Source organism: Sebastes fasciatus, chromosome 12, assembly GCF_043250625.1.
Source record: "Sebastes fasciatus isolate fSebFas1 chromosome 12, fSebFas1.pri, whole genome shotgun sequence".
Taxonomy (NCBI): domain Eukaryota; kingdom Metazoa; phylum Chordata; class Actinopteri; order Perciformes; family Sebastidae; genus Sebastes; species Sebastes fasciatus.
The window spans coordinates 13,888,521-13,911,281 of record NC_133806.1 but is presented as its reverse complement, the minus strand read 5'-3'; the positions used below and the strand labels follow the sequence as shown (position 1 = coordinate 13,911,281).

General features: G+C 41.9%; 2 protein-coding genes across 3 annotated transcripts; one reads left to right on the top strand and one right to left on the bottom strand.

The window, feature by feature from the left end:
- Positions 1 to 289: 289 nt before the first annotated feature.
- On the top strand, positions 290 to 18,676 carry LOC141778786 (uncharacterized). Its single transcript, XM_074653238.1, has 11 exons — positions 290 to 553; positions 6,672 to 6,737; positions 7,109 to 7,129; positions 7,253 to 7,528; positions 11,208 to 11,328; positions 11,448 to 11,623; positions 11,881 to 12,023; positions 12,654 to 12,801; positions 13,083 to 13,264; positions 13,370 to 13,462; positions 14,180 to 18,676. The coding sequence occupies exons 2-11, from the start codon at positions 6,692 to 6,694 to the stop codon at positions 14,867 to 14,869; spliced, it is 1,896 nt and encodes a 631-aa protein (XP_074509339.1). The 5' UTR covers positions 290 to 553; positions 6,672 to 6,691; the 3' UTR covers positions 14,870 to 18,676.
- On the bottom strand, positions 15,630 to 22,723 carry LOC141778788 (zinc-binding protein A33). Of its 2 annotated transcripts, XM_074653241.1 has the most exons (7): positions 22,501 to 22,723; positions 22,214 to 22,287; positions 21,906 to 22,001; positions 21,483 to 21,716; positions 20,780 to 20,802; positions 20,481 to 20,596; positions 15,630 to 20,396 (listed from the first exon to the last, which is right to left on the bottom strand). In XM_074653241.1, exons 2-7 carry the CDS (start codon positions 22,277 to 22,279, stop codon positions 19,843 to 19,845), a joined length of 1,089 nt encoding a protein of 362 aa, XP_074509342.1. In that variant the 5' UTR covers positions 22,280 to 22,287; positions 22,501 to 22,723; the 3' UTR covers positions 15,630 to 19,842. The 2 variants fall into 2 exon arrangements, with proteins under 2 accessions (XP_074509342.1, XP_074509341.1); XM_074653240.1 differs by lacking the exon at positions 22,501 to 22,723 and having other exon boundaries at positions 22,214 to 22,491.
- Between the last annotated feature and the right edge of the window lie 38 nt (positions 22,724 to 22,761).

Below are 22,761 nucleotides of genomic sequence, written 5' to 3'. Positions count from 1 at the left end.
CTAAATCCCATGAAATGATGATTGATTTTTTTTTTTTTTTTCAAGCCACTTGACCAATAAAATGCTTTTGTTTTGGTGAAAATTTGAAGAAAAATGATGTGATGGGAAGCAATGCATCAAGGCATCCATGTAGTTTAGATACACATGTATTGTGAACACATTATCATCCACTCTGGACATCATGTCTGGCTGTAGCTTTCTGCTGAATCAGCATCCTGTGTGGCTGTCCAACATGTCATTAAGTAAACCTCCTCCTCCTCCTCCCCCTCCCCCTCGATGACCACCTATAGGTGTCTTTCAGGGGCCGAAGGGTGGCCGATGTTTCCCGAGAGGACCCGAGTGTCTCCGAGAGCGAGCAGAGCCCGACATATTCTGAACACCCTCCAAATGTTGAGCCCGAGTCGTGAAGTGCAGTTCTTGAGGGGGGCGAGGTTGGAAGGGAGGGAGAAAACAGGCGACGAGGGAGAAAACAGGCTTCGTCCGCACTGATCTCCTCTGAAAGCATCCAGCATCCTTCACTGACCGCACCGCAGCTCCGACCGGCCAGCTAGAGGTAGGCGAGATGTTTTCTGCTCTTATAACATGCATGTGCAGGATGAAATGTGACTGGTGCGTGACGGGTTAAATTCTGCAGTTTTTTGGTGGGATGCGCTTCTCGGCTATCCCGGCCCTGAGGAGACTGATCAGACTCAAAGCTGTGAGGTTTTATCACCAAGGACACATTATACTGTCTGTCTGTGAGGGAATGTGTGAAATATCTTCATCCTGTCACTGTATAGGTTGTCACTGTATGTTATAAATGTCAGCCTCCTGGTGGGATTCAATATAATGCATGTTTATTATAGGATGCAAGATGATGTCAAATGTGTCTCACTGCCTTACACCTACGTAATCATCTTCAATTAAAACAGGTTAAGTCTAAGCTGGTCATTAGTCCACCTTAATTGAAAACATGAAATTATAATTAGTGATTATAGGAAAATTTGCCTATATATTATATTTTACAGTCTTATCTCATTCTCCTAAGGCTGCCTTCTTTTCCTATTAGTCATAGGGTCCAACATGTTCTCTACAGTTAACACTTAAAAGCTTAATAGCATCCATTATCTGAGAGGATGCTCAGGCATCCTGAAGGCTCTCTCCTCCTCCTGCAGTGTGCTGCTCATATAGACTGTTGACCAGAGCTGCATGAAGGCCCACATTAAGCACATGAGAGCTGTATTATAATCTTTTTTTACATTTTTTTTAACTATGAACAAATTCCACATCTTCCGTGCTCTTGTCTTTGTGTATATACAATACTGTACACAGCCTCCGCCGCCCCTCCTCCCTCACGTCCACTGATTTTAATGAATCTGACAGGTGCAAGCAATATGGTGGAAACCTGTCTCAATCCTTTAGTTCACTGCGGCCAGCTTTGGAGGATGAATATGTTGTCAGCTGCTATAGGCTTCCTCTCACAGATAAACGTTAGACATTTTTTGATTTTGTCTAGACACGATTTTCCGGGTTGTTTGAGCCTCTTTTTTCCCTGCATCATCTCTTTCTGCTGTGCTGATCTGAAACGTGATATGTGCTGTAGTGATGCACCAGTTTGGACATTTGGGATAATCACGAGTTTCTGATTTCTGCAAAGGGAAACACAATATTTGTTTGAATGTTGTGCACCTGAAGTAAACATTCAGACATTTCTCACATGTGTGTCTCTTGGTGCAGCAGTCCTTTTCTTTCTTTTTAATGCCTCATGATTTATAAATGTGTAGCGCTGTGAGAGGAGGGTACAGTATGTGCATCTGTGTGCCTGCAAATGAGTGTCACTAGTAGCATGCCTCCTCATCATCAGTGGGACCCCACGTAGAGCCATTTCTCCCCAAAAAAGAGTAAAGAGAAATGATGAAGGGTGAAGACACAGAGGTTGCTTTGTAGGGTCCCCCACATCTGCAGTCATTGAAGGCATTTCCGCCTCTTTAAACCCTGCGGACAAAGACCTGTCTGTCCTTCCAGTAAGTAGGGAGTTTGGAGTTAGAAGGAACACAGGCACAGGCTTTGATTTCAGAGTGGGATGCACTGGCTTGGATTATATAAGATAAGGAGGAGGAGAGGATGAAAGAGACGTGATTAAAAAAAAGAGAGAGAGAGAAAAAGGGAAATGAGAGAGATGCCCCGAGATCGGCAGCGTAGGGTTCGGGTTGAGAGAGGAGTCACGCTGAGAAGACAAAATGTGGTGGGAAGAAAGCGAGAGATGATACGGACAGAGTTGTCAAACAGAGGCATAGAGAGTTAAGGAAGAGGAGATGGAAGCTTGAACAGGGTCGTGATGGTGGCAGAAAGAAACACTTTGAGATGTGTGAATGGTGACAGAAGTGAGAAAAGAGGGAAGAGTCAAACGAGGTAAAATAAAAAGAGTGAAGCCAAGTGAAGGGAGGGAAAGATCGCAGATGGCACCCTCGTCTGTGTCCATGCCTCGGAGGGCAGTGTGTGAATAAGCTAGTTATAATACAGCTTATTACGTGTGTTTTCATGTGCTCGCGTGTTTTGTGCTCAGTGAGGCAGCCTTAGTAGTGTCAGCTTTGGCCTCAAAATGCTCAAAATCACACAGAAATGGAGGAGAAGATCATTTGCTTCACAGATCTCATGTAGAAACAGCAGATTGGCTGCGGTGACTCCACGATGCCCTACTGCTGTGACAAACAGATGGACACGGTTCACTTCTCTCTTTCTGCAGAGCCAACCTACGATTGCTGCATTAATTAAATGCTGATGGCCACAGGGGTCAACAGTCATCAGTGCGTGATGCAGTGGCCTCACACAAGTGTTCAAATCCCAGAGGAGAAGGCAAAACATTCCCGAAACAAGGATTGGGGACTGCAGTAAAAAACAAAATTCCAGTGTAATTTGAGTTATACAGATGACTGCCGCAAAGGTTTGTTTGCCAAGAGACACTGACTTATCTTTGTTCCATATTTTATTTCAGATGCCATGGATCCAGTGGGCTTTTTTGGGCTTTGTGCCTGGAGTGTGGAGCGCAGATGTGTCAGACACAGTGTATGAGGCCTTCTGTGAAGCAGCGACTTTGATTGTCAGATTAGGACACTGTGAAATGTTGTTACTAAATAAGAGGAATTGGCCTCTCTGCTGTTGCTCTTTAGAAATGTCTTCAGATCACGCATATACGAAAGACAGACGGACATACAGGAAATGCACACATAGGCTTATACACAGTGTGAAGATGGCCTCGTCATTTCCTGCAGGAATGGGATGTCTTATGATGTCTCCAGTGTTACAATGAGACGCTTTAATCTTTACTGCATGTTTATTAGCTGCTGCAAAGTGTGACTGTGAGCACTGCAGGTGTTCTCGCCCAGTCCCCTCCTGGGCCTTGTAAATGGAAACCGCAGCAAAATCTCTTTTGCACAAACTCTCTTGGATGTGTTGCCTCAGTGTAGCAGAAGGCAGCTCACATCATCCTATCCCCCTCAGTGATGCAGTTGAAGCAGCAGTGGGTAGAAATGGAGAAAATATGATTTATGTTTTTATGAAACGGTCACTATATCCTGACCGTAGTGCATGAGACAAAAATCATGAAAAAAAACATGTGCCTCTGTGTCCTCCGGTCTTCCTAATGGCATCTGCAAGATTTCACAGACCGGAGGAAAACAACCAATCGGAGCCGAGCTGGAGCCTGCCGTCTCTGAGCCGCTGTCAATCACTCGCAAACTCCGATCAAACGGTCAAACTAGGCAGCGCTGATCAAATATGAATCAATATTCTGTTACTGTAACACCTATTTCTCGCCTCAAATGTTTTCAGAAACATCTTGTAGTGTACTGTTTAGCTGTAAAGCTGCCATCTTGAGATAAGTGGAGGAAATACCAAGCACCGCCCACCAGCTGGAGCAAACGTTCTCATTTTACAGCTAAACAGTACACTACAAGATGTTTCTGAGGTGAGAAATATATTACAGTAACAGAATATTGATTCATATTTGATCAGCGCTGCCTAGTTTGGCTGTTTGATCGGAGTTCGCAAGTGATTGACAGCTGCCTTCGTTGAATGAACAGCCAATAGGAACACTCTCTCTCTCTGAAATGACCTGTGATTGGCCAAAGTCTTCCGTCACAGGCTAGATTTTTTAAAGCCTGAAAACAGCCACGAGGAGGTGCAGATTTCTAGTTATCTCTCAGAGCACTTGAATTACGATATGCTGAAATTATGCTGTTATTATGGAATTTTTGCCCAATGATGCCAAAAACGTTCTGCCTACTGCAGGTTTAATCACAATTCTTCTGCGAAACCGCCTTAATGTTGTGTAAATTTGTTCGCCCCGCAGCGCTTCTCGCTCTGGACATTTGCTGTTGGGAACTCAGCCAAGTCGTCACTCAGTCCCCACAATCTGAATTATCTCGAGATACATGAATTATTCTGTGTTTAAAATCAGTCACATAATCAATAGACAATCATTGACAGTGATCCAAAGCCAGGTGGCCCTGGTAAACATGCACATTCACTTAAAAGGGAAGGGCCTCTTTGAGACATAAATGCCTGCTGGTATGGCCTTTAAACAACACTAACTGTGACTCATAAATCTACTCTTGACCCTGGTTTTAAATTGAGTTCAGGTACGCTATTAGGTTATAATGACACTGTCATTAGTTTTCTCAACAAAAGTTGCACCACAGGCTGTTTTTTTAATGTCTGAAGTCCAATAATAACCTCAAGGCAATCGCAGATAAATTGAATTTACAAGGACGGCAAGATTCTCTGTAGATAGTGTCTTATGGGAGTTTTTTTTTTTTAGATCTTTAGAGTGACTCGATAGGCTAATTTTTCGATTTCTTAATCCACTTTAAAGAACATATACAAGAGAACAAAGAAAGAAAGACAATGCTGACCTCAAAGGTATGCACTGTTTTATATGAATAATGAAGCATATTCATACAATTATTATGAGCTTGTATATACTTTCACATAACATGGAGACTTTTGTGGCCTATAGATAACCTTGGCTTCATGCTACTTAGCTGCAGCGCTGTCTGACTGTGAGCACTGCAGCTGTTTCCTCCTGCTCCCCTCCTGGGCTTTTAAAATGAAAACCACAGGAAAGTTTCTTTTGCTCCAACCCCTTGATGTGTTGCTGCCTGTGATGTCTCTCAGCACAGAAGAGAGCCGTTCCCGTCATCGATATCCCCCTCAGTGCTGCAATTAATCAGGATCCTTCTCAGAATCCTGCCACTGAGGTGGAAATGATGTTTTGGCCCGTTTCCCTTTACCATTCTGGACATTTCCAACAACAATAGCCAGCAACATATTTCCACGTTACGCATGAGATTCTTGAATCTTTGTAGCAAGAGGTTGATACTATGAGGAACATTTTATACCTAGATTGACACTTTTCTATTAATAATTATAGAGTTTTTCTCTTGACGGTAAACTCAATTTTTAACTTCTGCTGGGATGGTGTGTGTGTGTGTGTGTGTGTGTGTGTGTGTGTGTGTGTGTGTGTTTGTGTGTTTGTGCTTACATGTCAGCAGGAAATCTGCATAACCGGTGAACAGACTCCGATTATATTTGGTGCACAGATCAACCTCGATTCCAAGGAACAATTGATTACATTTTGGGGGTGATCGAATATAGGACTTGAGCCAGAAGGTTGTTGTTGTATTTTCAGCCAATATTAAAACTAACGGAAACGGTCACAATATTCCAAATCTTCTCATTTCTAGTATGAAGACGAACAACCCCTTCAAATTAAAAGCAACTGCCTGCTTTCGAAGAATGCAGAGCAACAAAATCAAACTAAGAACCACACTTTCAGTTTGTCCATGAGTGTGAAGTTCACTGTCTGTGCGTTCCAGTACCCATACTGCCATACTATTTAATATGAAAGAAAAAGCCATACATAGGCTTCGTCCGAAATCCCACACTATGTACTACATACCCAATATGTGTACAATCATTCAGCCTACTTTTGTGTGAATAAACAGTAGTTTGCATCTTTTCGGACGCACTGAGCAGTAATTTACGTCTTCACTTCCTGAGAGCCTCCTTGCCGGTTGGAGATGTGTAACCATGGTAACCCGTGCCAACCCCATGTGACCAAAACGACAGTGTGTGAGAATCAAAGTCTGAATTAATTTAAATATACTGTATATTACGCCTAGCAAAGTGAAATCTTATACTTACAGTTGATGTTACAGAGCTGTCCGTCAACAACTTTTATGAATGTTGTTGTCACTATGGCATTGCATTGTGGCTATTCTGACCCACAATCCTCTGCACAGCGGATATATGAGCAAGAGGGTCAAAGTTGAAGGTGAAATGTTATTGAAGTAGTATGTCGCAATTGTATGCATACTGCATGCAACAGTACGTACTTTGTGAGGGCAGCTGCAGTACGTACTAAGAGTAAAAAGTGTGTGATTTGGAACGTAGCATTTATGTGCCTCAGTGGATGCTTCATTCATCACAATCCAGGGATGACGTCACTGTGAATAAGCAACAGGGTTGAACGATATCTGCCTCTCCTCTGATAAATCCTCTCTACTGATTCAGAACATATACAAATGTAAAGGAGAGGATAGAAGAAGAGTGATATATATGTACAAATATGGAGGCAATAAAATAATGTTGCCTTATTATGTTCACTTTGCATCTTCCTTTTTTCTTTCTAGGCTCAAAACAATCGGCCAGGATGGCGACAGTCAGTGTGATCGCATTCAGCCTTCTGCTCACCACAGGTATGTTAAGAAAACTGTGTGATGCTGTTCCCTCCAGTAGTGATCTGGAAATGTGGAAATTGTGTCTTTTTTCCACCAATATCAGTGTTCAATAATCAGCTGATCGTACTACACTGTGTTATTTCAGGAAACACAGTTTTATTTAATAGTGCAAGGTGAGTTTGATGTTGCTGGAACACTCAGTTTGTCTACTAGACAACATGGGAAGTAATCCAGAAGAATATGTGAGAAGAAAGTGTAGAAAAATAAATGTATTTTAATAGAGACGAAAAGGACTCAGACACTGTATTTTAGTTTAACTGATGATGAAAGGAGTCATAATATTACTGATATCACTTTTGATTTGTATTTTCTTTCATCTTTGTTTACAGCTCTCTCTGCCCCTCTGAAAGGTAAGATTTAATGTACCAATGCACAAAGAGTGTATCACTCATCAATTATAAATTATGAACTTGTCTTGCCCTCTTACGTGTTTGTCAACGCTTCCTCCGTCTCTCGTCCATCATGTGATCCAGTTGACGATGAATCCGAGACCTTGTTCCACGGCAATGACTTCCACATCATGCTGCCCTCACTCTCGTTGGAGGTCACGTTTCGGAACAGGTCTGCTCCGCGGTCGGGTGATGTGTTACTGATGCGTGACGGCAAAGTGGTCAACAGTCGGGTCACACTCAACACCAAACTCAGTCACCTCATTGTAGACAACGTGGGTGAGGGAGACGAGGGCCTGTACACTCTGAAGAACCCAGAGATTCCAGAGGACATCAGACTCATAACGCTTGTAGTCCGAGGTACAGGATGACATGAGTGTGTGATACATTAGGAATGGTAATGAAGCATAGACTCAACTGACATGTTACACTCTCACAGGCAGAACTGCAATTTCAATTCAAAACTCTATTTAAAATCTAACAGAGGACACAAATTCATAAAATTTAAACCCAAATTAGCACCAGTTCCTTTTGGATGATCTCATCTGTGATACTAAATGGATGAGGTCATAATAAACTAGTGTTTCTATCCATCAATAAAACTATTAATTGCACTTTTCAATACAATACAGACCAGCAAAATAACATTTTAGATCCTTCATTGTACAAGCATTTTTATATTTGAAGAAGTTTTTGCTTTTGCTAATGATGACTTTCCAATAGGGCTGCAACTAACAATTATTTTCATAATCGACTAACCTTCTGGTTATTTTCTCAATGAATCGGTCAAGAGTTGAGTCAAGATGATGTCACAAAATTGTTGAAAATGTCCATCACAGATTTGCAAAGACATTTTTTGGTGATGTCAATTCCTGGTTTGTCTTGTTCACAACCAAAAGGTATTTAGTTTACCATCACGAAGGACTAAAGAATGAATTTAACTATAAGAAGCTGGAACCTGTGAATTTGTGAACTGTAATGCCTATTTCTCGCATAAAATGTTTTCAGAAACATCTTGTAGTGTACTGTTTAGCTGTAAAAATGAGAAAGTTTGTGACCCGGCAGCCATGTTGAGATCAGTTGAGGAAATAGCAAGCACCGCCCACCAGCCGGAGCAAACTTTCTCATTTTACAGCTAAACAGTACACTACAAGATGTTTCTGAAAACATTTGAGGCGAGAATTAGCCCTTATTGTAACAGAATATTGATTCATATTTGATCAACGTTGCCTAGTTTGACCTTTTGATCAGAGTTCGCGAGTGATTTACAGCTGCCTCCGTTGAAAGAACAGCCAATAGGAACGCTCTCTCTCTGAAATTACCTGTGATTTGCCAAAGTCTCCTGTCATGAGCTAGATTTTTTAAAGCCTGAAAACAGAGCCATGAGGAGGTGTAGAAGTCTGGTTTTCTCTCAGAACACTTGAATTACAATATGCTGAAGGGTTATTATGGAATTTTTGCCCAATGATGCCAAAAATATTCTGCCTACTGCAGGTTTAATTTGCAGGCTTCACTAACAAAACTAGAACTAGATCGCGGGTACAAGTGGCCGAAATTGGGTTTTCTCAGGAGGTTGGCTGGCGTCTCCCTTAGAGATATGGGTGAGAAGCTCAGTCATCCGTGAGGGACTCGGAGTACAGCCGCTACTCCTTTGCGTTGAAAGGAGCCAGCTGAGGTGGTTCAGGCATCTAGTAAGGATGCTTCCTGGGTGCCTCCCTAGGGAGGTGTTCCAGGCACGACCAGCTGGGAGGAAGCAACGGGGAAGACCTAGGACTAGGTGGAGAGATTATATCTCCACACTGGCCTGGGAACGCCTCGGGATCCCCCAGTCAGAGCTGGTTAATGTGGTGGTAAAGGGAAGTTTGGGGTCCCCTGCCGGAGCTATTGCCCCCGCAACCCAACCCCAGATAGGCAGTTGAAGATGAGAGATGAGAGAGATGACTAACAAAACATATGACGATCTTATAAAAAATGATACATTGTTATCGTTTTAACTACCTAACTGTATATAAAATTGATAAAATTAGCTCCACCTCGACACAAACGTAAAATGCTACTTACACATGAATACATGAATTTAATAATACAACAACATATTTAATACTATATCACTCAGATAGGCAGTTCTCTACATTGAATATTTGTAATACTTAAAGTACATTTTGCTGATAATACTTCAAGGCTTTCTCAATGCTGGACTTTTACTTGTAATGGAGTGTTTTCACCTTGTGGTATTGTTATCTGAATACTTCCTCCACCATCAGAGCCACAACCCCAGGATGAAGAATAAGCCTTTTTATATCTGATCTGGAGTCAGACTCATGGTAGTGTAGGCGCTGTCACTTCTCCTGCTTTAATCATGCAGTCAGCAACCAAATAAACTCACTCAGTTACACACCCTGTTTGCCCTCAGAGTGTTACGAGTTGCATCAGTGTTGACTCTGATGAGATTAGACACACAAACACGTACACACACGAGAGAGGGAGGGAGGTTGTGGGCTCAAACCCAGCATGGATAAAGGCGTCTGTAGCGTAGCAATATGTGGAAGATGTGCCATATGGAGGGAGTAATGTGTTGTGAGTGGATGAAGAGGTGTGTGTATGTGTGAGAGCATGCCGGAGCTGCCAGGCAGTAATTATGCAGCTCTTTAACCACCAACCCACTCCTCTCTCCTTCCCTTCCTGCTGTTTTCCTCTCTTTATCTTGTCTTTGCTGCCTTTCTCTCTGTTTGGTTTGTATCTCTACCCTTTCATTTCAGCTGCCCTGATATTTCTGGATCAGTGCTCTTTTCTCTGCATATGTCCCCCCTTTTGCCACATCTGTCAAGCCAGTCCCTCTTCCTCTCTCTTCCTCACTCCTTCACCCCTATCTGTCCTTTCTCTCACTTCAACTCTATTTCTATCATTTGTTCCTTCACTTGAAGAAATTCTCTCTCTTCTTTCACTTCTTTCTACTCAACCCTTTAATGTCCACACTAAGAAAAACAATGGAATTTTTTTTCTCTTTGCATTTTTTTACTTCCTTGGGGCAATAATTACAACAATCTATGACCCCACATTTTCTTTTAAATATAAGTCTCTACCAAACAGTTGAAATGTTGCTTCATAGTAAAAGAAAACTAAAAACCATGTACTGTTATTATGCTAGAAATAGGTTAGTACACCAACATATGTCAATTTGTCACCATGAAATTAGCAGTAATAGTATTATTTCAATGTATTTATTCTAGATATTTACCATATTTACAGTAGGCTACGTTCAAGACATCTCAGAAATGGTGAAAAATCATACTGATATCATTTCTTCATCACATATTAAATGGAAAGACATTAATAAGAATCATAAATACTTTATTGATCCCCGGGAGGAAATTGGGGTGTCACAGTTGCTCTTATGTAAACATAAAGAAATGTAAGAAAAATAGAAATAAGTAACATGTCAACTATGTACATAGTGATACAATATTGTACATAATGCTACATTATACTTTTAAATTACAAAATTAAATATATGATATTAATAACATGTTCACAAGTTTTCTTTTATTTCATAAAAATTTTAATTTATTATCTTACCCTTACTACTTTTACCACTTAATGACAATTCAACCGTTTGGTCAAGCATGTTTTTAGACAGTAAAAAAAATCATACTTAATAAATTATTTCACCATACTGTATATAATGGAATAACATTAAATTTATCATAATAACAACAATTAATGATCAAACCTTTTTTTATTTAGTAGCAAAATTTAAAATATATTATTATGTTAACTACCTTTTCCATGAAAAGACAATTGAATAATTTGGTAGAGCATGTTTTGTAGAAAATGATTTGCCCCATATTAGACTTTTTTAAAAATATGCACTCAGGTTGAGTTAGGTTCAACACATTTTTCAATAAGATATAAAATGTGCTACCAAACAATCAAGCAGGACATTAAAGGGTTAAAGGCAATTTCTTGTCCTCTTTAAATATCCTTGTTGCTTCCTTTTACTCCAGAACAAACGACTAACCTTCCTGCTTTTACCTTCTAGATTGCTCCTTCGATCAGTCCATTAAATATGGAGACAACTTCAATATTCCAGTGTTAGGGGTGACTCCCCCCATCACCCTGGAGTACAAGCCCAGTGCTGTGGAGGCCAACCAGACATTAAGGTACACTGATATTTTAATCTGTTTCTTACCATGATGTGCATGCACTGCGACAGCGTGCCTCAGACTCACCAAGAAAGGTCAAGGAAAGTTCATCCTCTATGATCTTCCTCCTCCTGCAGACCTGCTCTGGTGCTGCTGACCAGCACAGGGATGTCCAGGGATGGCTACCAGGGTCGCATCAGCGTCAACGAGCGCCACGTCACCCTCAGCACTGGCACAGGCTCAGACGAAGGTAGCTACACTGTCAGGGATGCCGAAGGTGTCATCCAAAGCAAAATATGCCTCAACGTCAGAGGTGAGAGCACAAATGAAGACTTATATCTTTTCTTCTCCCATGCTTGACCTGTTTTAAACGGCCGGCACCTTCCATCAGGATATTGTTGTTTCCTTTCTAGTTATTCCGCTCCTGTTGTCTGCCATAATGGCTTTTTAAAGACCCTAACGTTAATGGGCTCTAGCAGGCTAATGCATTTTAGATGATCCATGGTGCCTGTGAACAGTGCTGTGCTGTACTTATCGTACGTCCTCCCTCCTCCTCTGTCTGTGTCGCAGAGCACCAAAACTTTGTGACCTTGCCACACGGTAACAGACTGAAGATCAACCTGATACTCAACAGCTCCTTGGTCCGTCTCTACCACACCCCGGACAATGATCGCATAACCCGTCTGCTGCTGGACAAGGGAGAATTCACAAGTGTAACTGGAGCCTCTTATTTCTGTTTAACCCCACCACTGTTGTGATTAGGAATTATGTACTGTATATATCTTATAAAATGTACAATTTATGCTTTTGTATTTGGACATATAATATAGCTAGTTAATATGTTTCATATTCAGCTACAAAACAAGTGCTATGAAGACCAGACCTGTTATATGTCTGACAAATGCTGCTAAAGGACATTTAATCCAGTACCATACCCAACTTTTTTTTACCAGTGTGTGTTGTTAAAAAGGACCTATTGTGCTTATTTTCAGGTGCATACATACTTTCGTATTTTGGGTTTCTCCTAGAAGAAGTTTAGAGGCTTTAATGTTCAAAAAACGCTTTCTTTTTCTCATACCGGCTGTGCTGCAGCCCCCCCCCCCCCGTCCCCATCACCACGTAACGGAAGAAAAGGCAGGACTTTGCAGACCTTTATCATGCACAAAAACTATATACAGCAACACACTAAAGAACAGGGAAATAGCACAAAAGCACAATAGGTCCTCTTTAAGTTGACTTCACAGTGTAAACCTTTTGTAAACGGCTATAATTGGTGTTGCCTCATTCATTAATATTCTTTGTATCTTTTTTTAAGTTAAATGTATAATGTCTGTCTTTTCTAGGTCAGAGAGGAGCTGGGTCTCGAGGACCGTATGTCTATGGAGGGTTCAATGGTTTATCTGGACCAGTTCAAGGGTACAGATGTCGGCCAGTTCAAAATTACTGACATACTGGGGTTCCCTGTGTCCAACATCCACGTGGAGCTACAACGTAAGGATGGGGATGGGGATGAGGGAATGGTTGAAAAATGGGTTAAATTGCGTTAGATGATGATGTTGATGATGATGATGTTTATATTGTTGTGGTAGCTGCTAAAGGATGATATCAAAACCAAAATAATTGTTTTGTGGCTTAAAAAGAAAGAATAAACCCTTTCTTTTTTCAACTGTGTTCGTGCATTGGAATTTCAACACGTCAATGAAAGGTCAGCTGAATTAATTATTCTCCCACTCCTGTCCTTCTCTCCCCTGTCCCGCCATGCCACCATGTAGCCTACAAGCTGGAGTCAGTGTATGTGGCCATCATTGCCCTGTTGGGCCTGCTGGTTTTCCTGCTGCTGGTTTGTCTGCTGTCCTGCCTGATCAAAGTGAAGAAGAGGGCCAAGAGGGCCGCTGTTCTGGAGAAGATCGCCGAGAACTCTGGCAAAGAGGACGAGGGAGAGGCCTTCAGACAGGTTGGAGGGACAAAGATAGGCCTATAACAGACAATGTGATAATGATGATGATGTGTATCCTGATATAATGGAGGACTATTGTTCTGTCTGTGTGCATCTTCACAGGTGGTCAAGAACATCACCAAACTCAGTGAGGAATCCAAGCATTCCCAGGCAGACAATACAGAGAAATCGCAGAGCACCGAGGTGGACATTAAAGTAAGAATATATCATATTTCTTTCTTAAAACTGAGTCTTTCAGAGGTTTTAATAATGTCTCCACTGTTTTCTGCGTTCAGACAGCTGCAGCTTATTCAGAACGCTGCTGCTAGAGTCCTCACTAAGATCAAGAAAGTGGATCGCATCAGTCCAGGTCTCAGATCTTTGCAGTGGCTTCCTGTGTGACAAAGAATTTTCTGATATTACTGTTGGTTTATAAAGCACTGAGGGCCAAACTACGTTTTTTGATCTGCTGCTATGTTATGAACCGTCCAGACCTCTCAGGTGTTCTGGGACGGCTTACTGTCCCCAGAGTCCAAACTATAATAGAGAAGCAGTTTTTATGTACCAATTATCTGGAACAAACTCCCAGAAGACCTGAGATGTGCTCCAAATCTCAGTTCTTAAAACAATTCTGTTTGCCGCTGACCCTTTATTACATTTAATTTGGGACTATTCATTCATATATTGCACTGCACTGTAGCTGAGCTGTGACGTTTATTCTCCTGTTTTATTCGATTTTAACTTTTATTACCTTCTGTTTTATTTAAAATCCTATTTATATGTTCCCTTTATATTGCCTTGTGCCGTGTCTGTTTTATCTTGTCTGAACATCTTTTTATGTCTTCTGTAAAAGCACTTTGAGTTGTGTTCTTGTTGAGGGGCGCTATTCAAATAAACTTGCCTTACTGTATCTTTTTGTTTGTTTGAACTCAGGGTCTGGAGGTTTCTTCTAAAGAGGTCGGAGTCGGTAACCTTGACACCAGTGACTCTGGCGTTGGCTTTAACACCGCCCTCCCACTGGACACTGACACTGATGCTGCTGATCAAAACCTCGACTCTGTGGCTGAAGGCATCTCTGAATCCAAACCAAGTCCACCGTCTGCTCCTGCTGCTGAGTCCACGCCAAGCGCTCCACCAGCCCTGGAAATAAAATCCAGTCCAGTAGCTGAAACTAAAACCTCCCCAGCACCCGAGACCAAGAAAACCCCCGATCAGCCAGTGGAAGCAAAGTTGGACGTGCCCAAACCAGCGGATGTTAAGCTCAGCCCAGCCTCAAGCCCCGAGCCCAAGGCTCGTCTGAGTCCAGCTGATCCAAAGCCTGCACCCAGCCCGAGCCCAGAGCCTAAACCAGCTTCTCCCAAAGCCCCCACTCCAACACCTGAAAGTAAGAGTGCCCTGACTCCTACACCTGAGCACCCCAAACCAACCACACCCGAACCTATTACCAATGGTACACCTGAGCCAGGCCCGGATTCCAAACCAAGCCCGGATCACGCCGATATTATCGGAGCTCCAAAAGCGGCTCCCCCTAAAACCCCTGAAGTGGAGCTGAAACCTAGCGGTGCCGCGCTGGAGGCCAGCAACGACGGCACCGGGGCTGAGGATTCGACCACCACCACCTGAGAACTCCCCCGGGTAAAGATCCAATGGAAGCACCGCAGATCTTCTCCATCCACCGCCACTGTAGACAATGAACCCCCCTACCAAATAATGAAGAAACCACTGAAACTGGAGGCGAGGACTTCCTTTTTAACACGTCTAATGCCTGAACGCAGTATTACTTTGATAACGGTATCTCACTCACACACTAACACATAACCTTTGAGACTCATAACCTTGAGGGCTTGCTGATTGTTTAACATTTTAGTTGTATGCACCACCTTGCAGTTTTTATGGTAACTTCATGGTAAAACTGACAGACTGCAAATGAATTCCTTTGCAGAGTTTACAAAACTCCACATAAGGTCTTTTTTAACATAATGACGTAGCAGAAAGGTTTACAACATTTCATTAAAACAAGAATTTACTAGAATTCCTTCTACCATCTAAAATGCTTGTTCCTCTATCAGCATGTGGATAAAACAGACAAACTGCATGCAATTTTCAGCCAATGATATCTCAAACTTACAAAAATGTGTCGTGACGCTTTCCTCAAAACGGAAATGAAAGCCCTTTTGATCACACACTGTACATAACTGAAATACAGACGCTTGTGCCAGTCTTCTTTCTTCAGACACATCTGCAATACATTTTCACATGTAAAAAAAAAAGAGATTAGTTTTGCGTAACTTTACCGACACAAGAAAACATACTACTAACCCTACTATTTATAGTCTCTGAGATTGAGATTCAGACTCCCAGTGGATATCTCAGATGATTAAAATGTGTTTTGCAGACTGATCCCTCAAGTCTGGATCAACCACTTTACTGCCTTTGATCTGGATTTCCCCATGGCTCTATAAAAATCCCATTATTCCCGCAGTTTAATAGCAAGCTCACGCCAGCAGCAACTCTGGCACTTAACGGGACCACCATGTTCCCGCTGTACGTCGGGCTTTTCAGAGGTGAAATGCTGAATGAAAGCGTCTGGTGGGTTCAGATAGAACATGCTTTCTTTCTTTCATTACCCTTCCCTCCTTCCTACCTTAAGGCTTTCCTTTTGCTGTCCTTCCTTCAATGATCGTCCCCATTCTTTCCTTCCTCCTTTGTCTCCTTTCCTTTGCTGGGCATAATTTTAACTACTTATACTTACAGCCTTTGACAGAGATTAGAATCATGACTTTAGTTATTTATTTTGTATTCAAACTAGGTATTTGGTTGTGTGGACCGTGACAGAAAGTAGTACCTGTGTCTTTGGCTCTCTGAAATTTGGCAAAAGCTTAATCATTACTACCTATCATCTTTAATGGCTCCAAAATACTCCAGTGAGGCCTTTATCAATGGCACGACATCATCTATGTGGATGTTCAGTCAACACAAAATAGTTGAATCTCTTGTAAGGTCTTGAAATGTAGGAAAATCCATCTCCGACCGACTGGCCTTTCTCGGTAGCTTTCCTGACTAATAGATTTTTCTTACAAGTAAATTGATATCAGGCGAAACGTCAGCATTTAAAAAAAGCCATGTGACCAGATAGATTTAGATGTCAGATTTGATACTAAGATCAATAAATATTAAAAACATAATTAAGGGGCCTCATTGTTGAATGGACAAACAGATGTATTACACAAAGGCTTTCTAATGTAAAACATGTAAAACACTAGATCTGTGAAGGAACCACAAACCCATTTTGGCAATACTAACAATTGTCTTCATACACACAAATACACACACAGACACATATTCCAGCCTTGTAAATATTGCATGTGTACGCCGGTTTAACCCCCTCTAGGCTGAATGTTTCTAGTGTATAGAATGGTTATTGTATTATACTTAATAATAAAGAAGAAAACTAATTTAAATTTCTCACCAACCTTAAACCCAGAATATAAAATATATACACATACAGTACTATATACACTAATATTCACTAACGTCTTGAACTAATTTAAGAACCAAATATTGTAAAAATCCATCAAGACTTTATTAGATCTTTTTAGATCAATTATCTGCTGTTATTGCCATCCCAACCTGACGATACTCACACAGCATCTCTCACAGTATTTACATGTTGTATTCAAATGTTTAACCTATGTCACTTAAAGACTGCAGCATGCCCACAACATGAAAACAGGCTTTTATTGTCCTCAAGTTGTGTCTGTGTGTGTGCCCAGAGGAGTGATGTTTTAATGTTGCCATCATTGTGTGTTTGGGGTTTCTGTATGACGCACATATCTGTGATTGTGAATGATTTATGACCGAGTGTGTGTGCTGAATCTATGCATATAGGCCGTTTGTACAGAAAGACACAACTGTACTTTATGTGTGCTTCTCCGTCTGTTGTGAGTGAGGTATTCATGTGCCTGCTTAAAATCGTCCCGCAACGTGAAAAAAAACAAGTGCTGTGTTATAAGTCATGAGTGTGAATGTGTTTAAAGCCACAAAATATTGTAAAAGATATTATAACTTTGAGATATTTGAGTGACTCTTGTCTTTGTTTAGTGCCTAAAATGTATACTGGATAGTTGGCCTGTATTCTGTCATTTGCCGACACTCCTAATGGCACCTTTTTCCTAATAGGTCACGAAAGCTGTTTGCACACCTGACTGAACAAAGTGGTACCACTGACTGGCCAATGATATGCTAATGTGTAGGAGGTATGTGACATATTGTATAAAGATGACGTCCAGAGGACTCTGAGTAGCAAAGGAGTGCTGAGTGTGCTCAATTTGTGAGTTTGCTTTCCATTTCATTAAAGGGGACCTATTGTGCTTTTTCCCTTTCCTTTAGTGTGTTATATAATTTTTTGTGTATGTAAAAATTCTGTAAAGTTACAAAGCCCAAAGTCCACGCCAAAGGGAGTTACTCTCCCCCTACAGAAACACTGCTCCTGAACTGCCTGAAACGCCTTGATTGAAGTCCCGCCTTTTCTTCAGTAACGTGGTGATGTCACCAAGTAACACGTTTGCATATTACCTGCCTAGCAGCTAGTTTGGCACGCCCTCAAATAAAAGCTAGTGAGAGCGGAGCTGGAGCAGAGTTTGGGTCGGTTGACTAATTACAACAGTGGGCCAGCTCACCAATCAGAGCAGACTGAGCTTTGGGCAGGTTCTCAAACAGAGGGTGAAAAGAGGTGCTGCAGCACAGCCGGTATGAGAAAAATAAAACGTTTTTTGAACATGAAAGCATGTAAACATGTTCTAGTAGAAACCCAAAATACAAGTATGCACCTGAAAATAAACATAATAGGTCCTCTTTAATCAAGTCTGTGGCACAGTTTGTAGTACGTGAGTGAATTCATGATAGCGGCAGATGAATGACAAAGCTTTGTGTAGGTAACCCTCAGGGTTATGTTGTGGTAAGCGACTGACTGCTAGAACAGCATTTCCGTGCACCACCACTACTGTATATTGTCAGTGATTGTAATACCAAGCCGCTCCAGCCACAGAGAGCAGGGATGTGAGAGAGGCAGACGGTGTGTTGTGGGCAGGACAAGCCTTTGGTTTACACGTTACCAGCATCTCAAAGAAAGGCCTAGTTTAGTGGGATTGGAGTTATTACATCAAACTGGTGCCAGAGGGATTCTGGTGTCTGATAACCCACTAATGGAAACCACTACTTTTAATACCACTGGCACTTGTTGCACTATGTGAGTTGTCTCTGCCCTGATCTTCTCTGTTTACTTCTGCTGTTCTGGCCTTGGTGTGGTGTGACATCCCACATGTTCTCTCTGTACTCCCTTTTTGCACAACACTTCACACAGATGTTTTGTAAAGAAAATTTCTTTATTTCATGTCTAAAGGAATACTAAGAATAAACAAGCGATTATGATGTTTGCCGTCCTGTTGTCTTTGTTTTCCTATTCTCCAGAGCGACAAAGTTGCAGAAGGACAGTTATGACTCGGAGCTGTCTGTTCCATCTCAGTGAGTCGTCTCACTCAATGTCAGCCATCGTTTGTGTCACGCGCCTCTTTCTCACCCCTCGGGCCCCGGCGTGCCACTAATCCCAGCTTCCATAACCTCGCCTGGACGCATCATAGCTAAGCAGGCACACCAGAGATATTTATAAACAGGCCAAAGGTAACATCAAAATGCTGTTAACACCTGCTATGGACCCTGAAGCTCCAGGGTCGGCAGCAGATAGCAACCTTCCCTTGTGTTTTGTTTTCCTTAACTCTTTTACAAAGACATCAGTTCAAGATTCATTTCAAGCATCATCACCACATTTATTAAAAATAATCACAGTACGAGAAGATGATGTGCATTCAAAACAGAACAAATATTTGTGGTTACAGTAACTGCCATGTTTTATTTAAAATCATTTGATGTGGAGTTTCTCTATTTGCAACACTCTCCAGCAAGTTCTGAGTACATTATATAATTCTTTATCGACAAATCTGTCAATCAATTCATCATTTTGTCTATAATATGTCAGAGTATAGTGACAAATGTGTGATATCTCAGGATCGCCCAGAGGGAATTTCCTCAGATTTAGCACAACCGTCCACCCGAACTCAAGGATGAACTGATTAGAATTTGATAGTCAAAGGTCAAAGGTCAAGGTCACTGTGACCTTACGTATTTCCCATTCTCATGAACGCAATATCTCGAACGCCTTGAGGGAATTTCTTCAAATTGGGCACAAACATCCACTTTGACTCAAGGTCAAAGGTCACTGTGACCTCACAAAACACATTTTTGGCCATAACTCAAGGATTCACATGATAATCATGACAATTTCCCACTAATGTCTAACAGGATAAAACGATGAAGAGATGACATTTCGGACAGACATGGATGTAAACTGCAACCTGACTGGTTGGTGGAGGAAAACAACTGTGAGGCGGTAATTTTAGTTGCTTGAAAGATTATTCTTACTAACCATTAATTGATGATCAAAATAATTGTCAATTAATATTCTAATAGCTTCAGCTCTAAATAATAATGCTACTAATATAAAATTAACACTTTGTGTAGTAAATCCCTGTAGCTGCTCATCATAGTGAAGGGTTAAAGATCTTAACTGCTGCTGTGTTCTTCCCATCATCTGCATCACATGGATTATAGAAGGGGAACAGAGGAACCTCCACTGTTCCCATAGTGAAGGTGTAGATTGGCGCCATGGTAACAGCGTTATAGAAAGCCACCTCCTCCTTTTCACAGTCTAAGAACACACCGATGCGGACAAGTCGGACAGATACGGTGACCTTGGTGGGCTTCGGGTCGGTGCAGGCTTGGACAGATCCGTCCTTTAGGGCCAGCGTCCAGAGGCCACCGTAGTCGCCGGTATGATCCATCTCCCCTCTCGGGACATCTTGTCGTGCCACGCCCAGCTTCCACGCTGTCTTACGTCCCACCTCCACCTCCCAGTAGTGTCGGCCCGTGGTGAAGCTCTGATGGCCCAACACGCAGTAATAATAGTGGAACCGTTGTGGGTTGGCCTGGCAATCCGTCGTGTCCTTGTCCTCATCAAACCACACTGAGGTGCAAGACTTTGACAGGGACAGATTAGGGTGGGCTGTCTCAGGGTCAAAGGTCATTGATGTAATATCTGTAGGCAAATAGAGATTAATAAGCAAGGTGCATTTGGTTGTTGTTTTGCATGTGATAAATCAAATGACACGTGTGAACATACTTGGGTAGAGGCAGCTTTTCATGTGCTTCCATATCCTGTACTGTATGGGCCCCACGAACTGGCCGGAGCGCACCTCCGTGTCCACCTCCGCTGGAGGAACAAAGCTGACCTGAGACCTGCTTGGACAAAATGGGACTGAATGATGAATGGTAGAATACCGACATGGTAGACTAGCCACAGTGAGGATTATGGAGATGGATTGATGGATATGGACATGTTAAGCATGCGTATACACAAGATTAATGAGATGTGGGGAAAACAGTGGAGGAAAAAAAAACAGTTAGGTTGAGAAAACCTGCCTTTTTATGAGATCTTGAATTTCCTGGAAGCAGAGAAACATTTTTAGGAAAGTCTGTTGAAATAACAGCGTTCAGCATTTTAAAACGACAACAACAGCTATCTTTGTTTAGACTCTGAATGCAAGCTGTGACATCAGCCAGACCGCCTCACCATTCCTATTTGCTGACTAATGCGTCGACTTACTTTTGTCCTTTCACTTTTAAATGAGAAATTGATTTTGACTCTCAAAACCAGGAAAGTCAACTGTTTAGCCAATCAATATCTATAATTGATCAGATGAGTGCAAATGAAGAGGCGTGGATCAGCTAACAGGGCTGCACTGCAGCTTTAGGATTGGGTGACTTTGATGTAAACCTGCACAGTCACACTGTTTCCCAGCAGCTCTAGGAAGAGGAGCAATTATAGACAGTTATTTTGACAAGTCACGAGTAATGTAAATAAAGTTTTGTCCCAGGCCAAGGGGAATGCTTACAGTGACCCTGCTGTTGTGCAAAGAAGTTTCCAGAATGTTTTTATGGAGGGAGTCCAAACTATTCTCTGCCTCCCCCTCTTACCCCGCTCACACATGAGCTCACCTTCAGTCCAAATATACATCACCCCCATCACCACAGCCCAGCTTTGTATAGTTACAGTAACTTCAGTGATACTCAGATGTAATATCTGTATGTTCATTTCTTCTTTTTAGTTAAAACGTTTCCTCACTCTGAGCAGTTTAGGACTGTCCTCCTCAGCCAGTTTGCTGTTGAGCACAGTGATTGCTCCCTCCAGGTCTCTCCCTTGCTGTGCTATCTTCTTCTCTCTTTCCTTCAGCTGCTTCACTTGTTTCTGTCTCTCCCTCCACAGTCGTTCCACGTCCTTATGCTCCTCCTCATCCAGGAAACGATGGATGTTCTGAAACTCGGCTCTGATTTCTCGTTCCAGGCCATCAAAATTGTTCTGAAAGACGAAGAGAAAAGATGGATAATTATCAATTAAGCCTTTAGTGTGACTACAAATTTTGTGTGCGGAATATGACGACACAGATAATCATTGTTATGAATGAATTGTTATGAATATAGTTTGTGTTAAACTGAAATTACTGTGTATGAAAAGAGTATATTTATTGTAATAATGCAGCAACAGTACCTCTACGTGCACTGACTCTATGTGCGTCTCTCTCTCTGCGTCTCTGCACTCATCTACCTCGTGCTTGATTCTTTTAATAGCCTGGAAAAGCTTTCCCTGTAACACACACACACACACAAACACACACACACACACACAATACAGAGAATAGGAGAAAAAATGCACATAGAACGTTATTGATTTAATAAACTGAAAACTGAGTTTCTTTGCCTAGATGAAATATGAACTTTCCAATAGATACAGTCACATTATAAGAGACAATGTTGTTCTAAATGCAGCAGGTAGAAACCATAAAACATGGAGCTTACCTTGTGATCAGAGAGAAGGCTTTTGTTGCAGTTGTTGTTGGTGTCTTTGTTGTGGTTTTGGTACATTCCAGTTTCTGCAGATTTGACAAATACATAAATCGAGAAGACTCTTGAGAAGAGTGCAATAAAAGTGATGGACGTTGTAAGAGGGGGGGACAAATATGAGGACACAACAATACAGAGAGGGAGAGAGAGAGAGAGAGAGAGAGAGAGAGAGAGAGGGAAAACACATGCCAGCATGATAAGAACCCCAGTCAGGTCATACTAATAGAGCAACAAGGACATACATCCAAGCAGCAAATTAACAAGAGAAATCGCATTGACAGGCACAGATCAGCGTCCACAGCCCGACTTGAGAATATATGGATCCATTAAAAGACAAGAGAGGAGGGGTGGGAGGAAGGCAGATGACTTTAGCTGCCAGGAGGGCTTGCAGGCTGGCTGTTTGGCTGGCAGCAGCGATTTATGGCAGCGTGCAGACACAGAAGAGTCTATTTCTGTCTGCCAGTGTCTTTGGAATCAAAGAGGAATCTGTCGGTGGAGAGAGA

What these genes read in the sequence shown, in the direction of transcription:
- LOC141778786 (XM_074653238.1), top strand. Translation starts at nt 6,692, where the DNA reads ATGGCGACAGTCAGTGTGATCGCATTCAGCCTTCTGCTCACCACAG. An exon ending in GAGGCCAACCAGACATTAAG is followed by an intron (nt 11,329 to 11,447) that starts GTACACTGATAT and finishes CTCCTCCTGCAG; the next exon opens with ACCTGCTCTGGTGCTGCTGA. An exon ending in ACAAGGGAGAATTCACAAGT is followed by an intron (nt 12,024 to 12,653) that starts GTAACTGGAGCC and finishes TGTCTTTTCTAG; the next exon opens with GTCAGAGAGGAGCTGGGTCT.
- LOC141778788 (XM_074653240.1), bottom strand. Translation starts at nt 22,453, where the DNA reads ATGCTGGCATGTGTTTTCCCTCTCTCTCTCTCTCTCTCTCTCTCTCTC. An exon ending in ACAGTCCTAAACTGCTCAGA is followed by an intron (nt 20,803 to 21,482) that starts GTGAGGAAACGT and finishes CTCTGCTTCCAG; the next exon opens with GAAATTCAAGATCTCATAAA. An exon ending in GAAAAGCTGCCTCTACCCAA is followed by an intron (nt 20,397 to 20,480) that starts GTATGTTCACAC and finishes ATTTGCCTACAG; the next exon opens with ATATTACATCAATGACCTTT.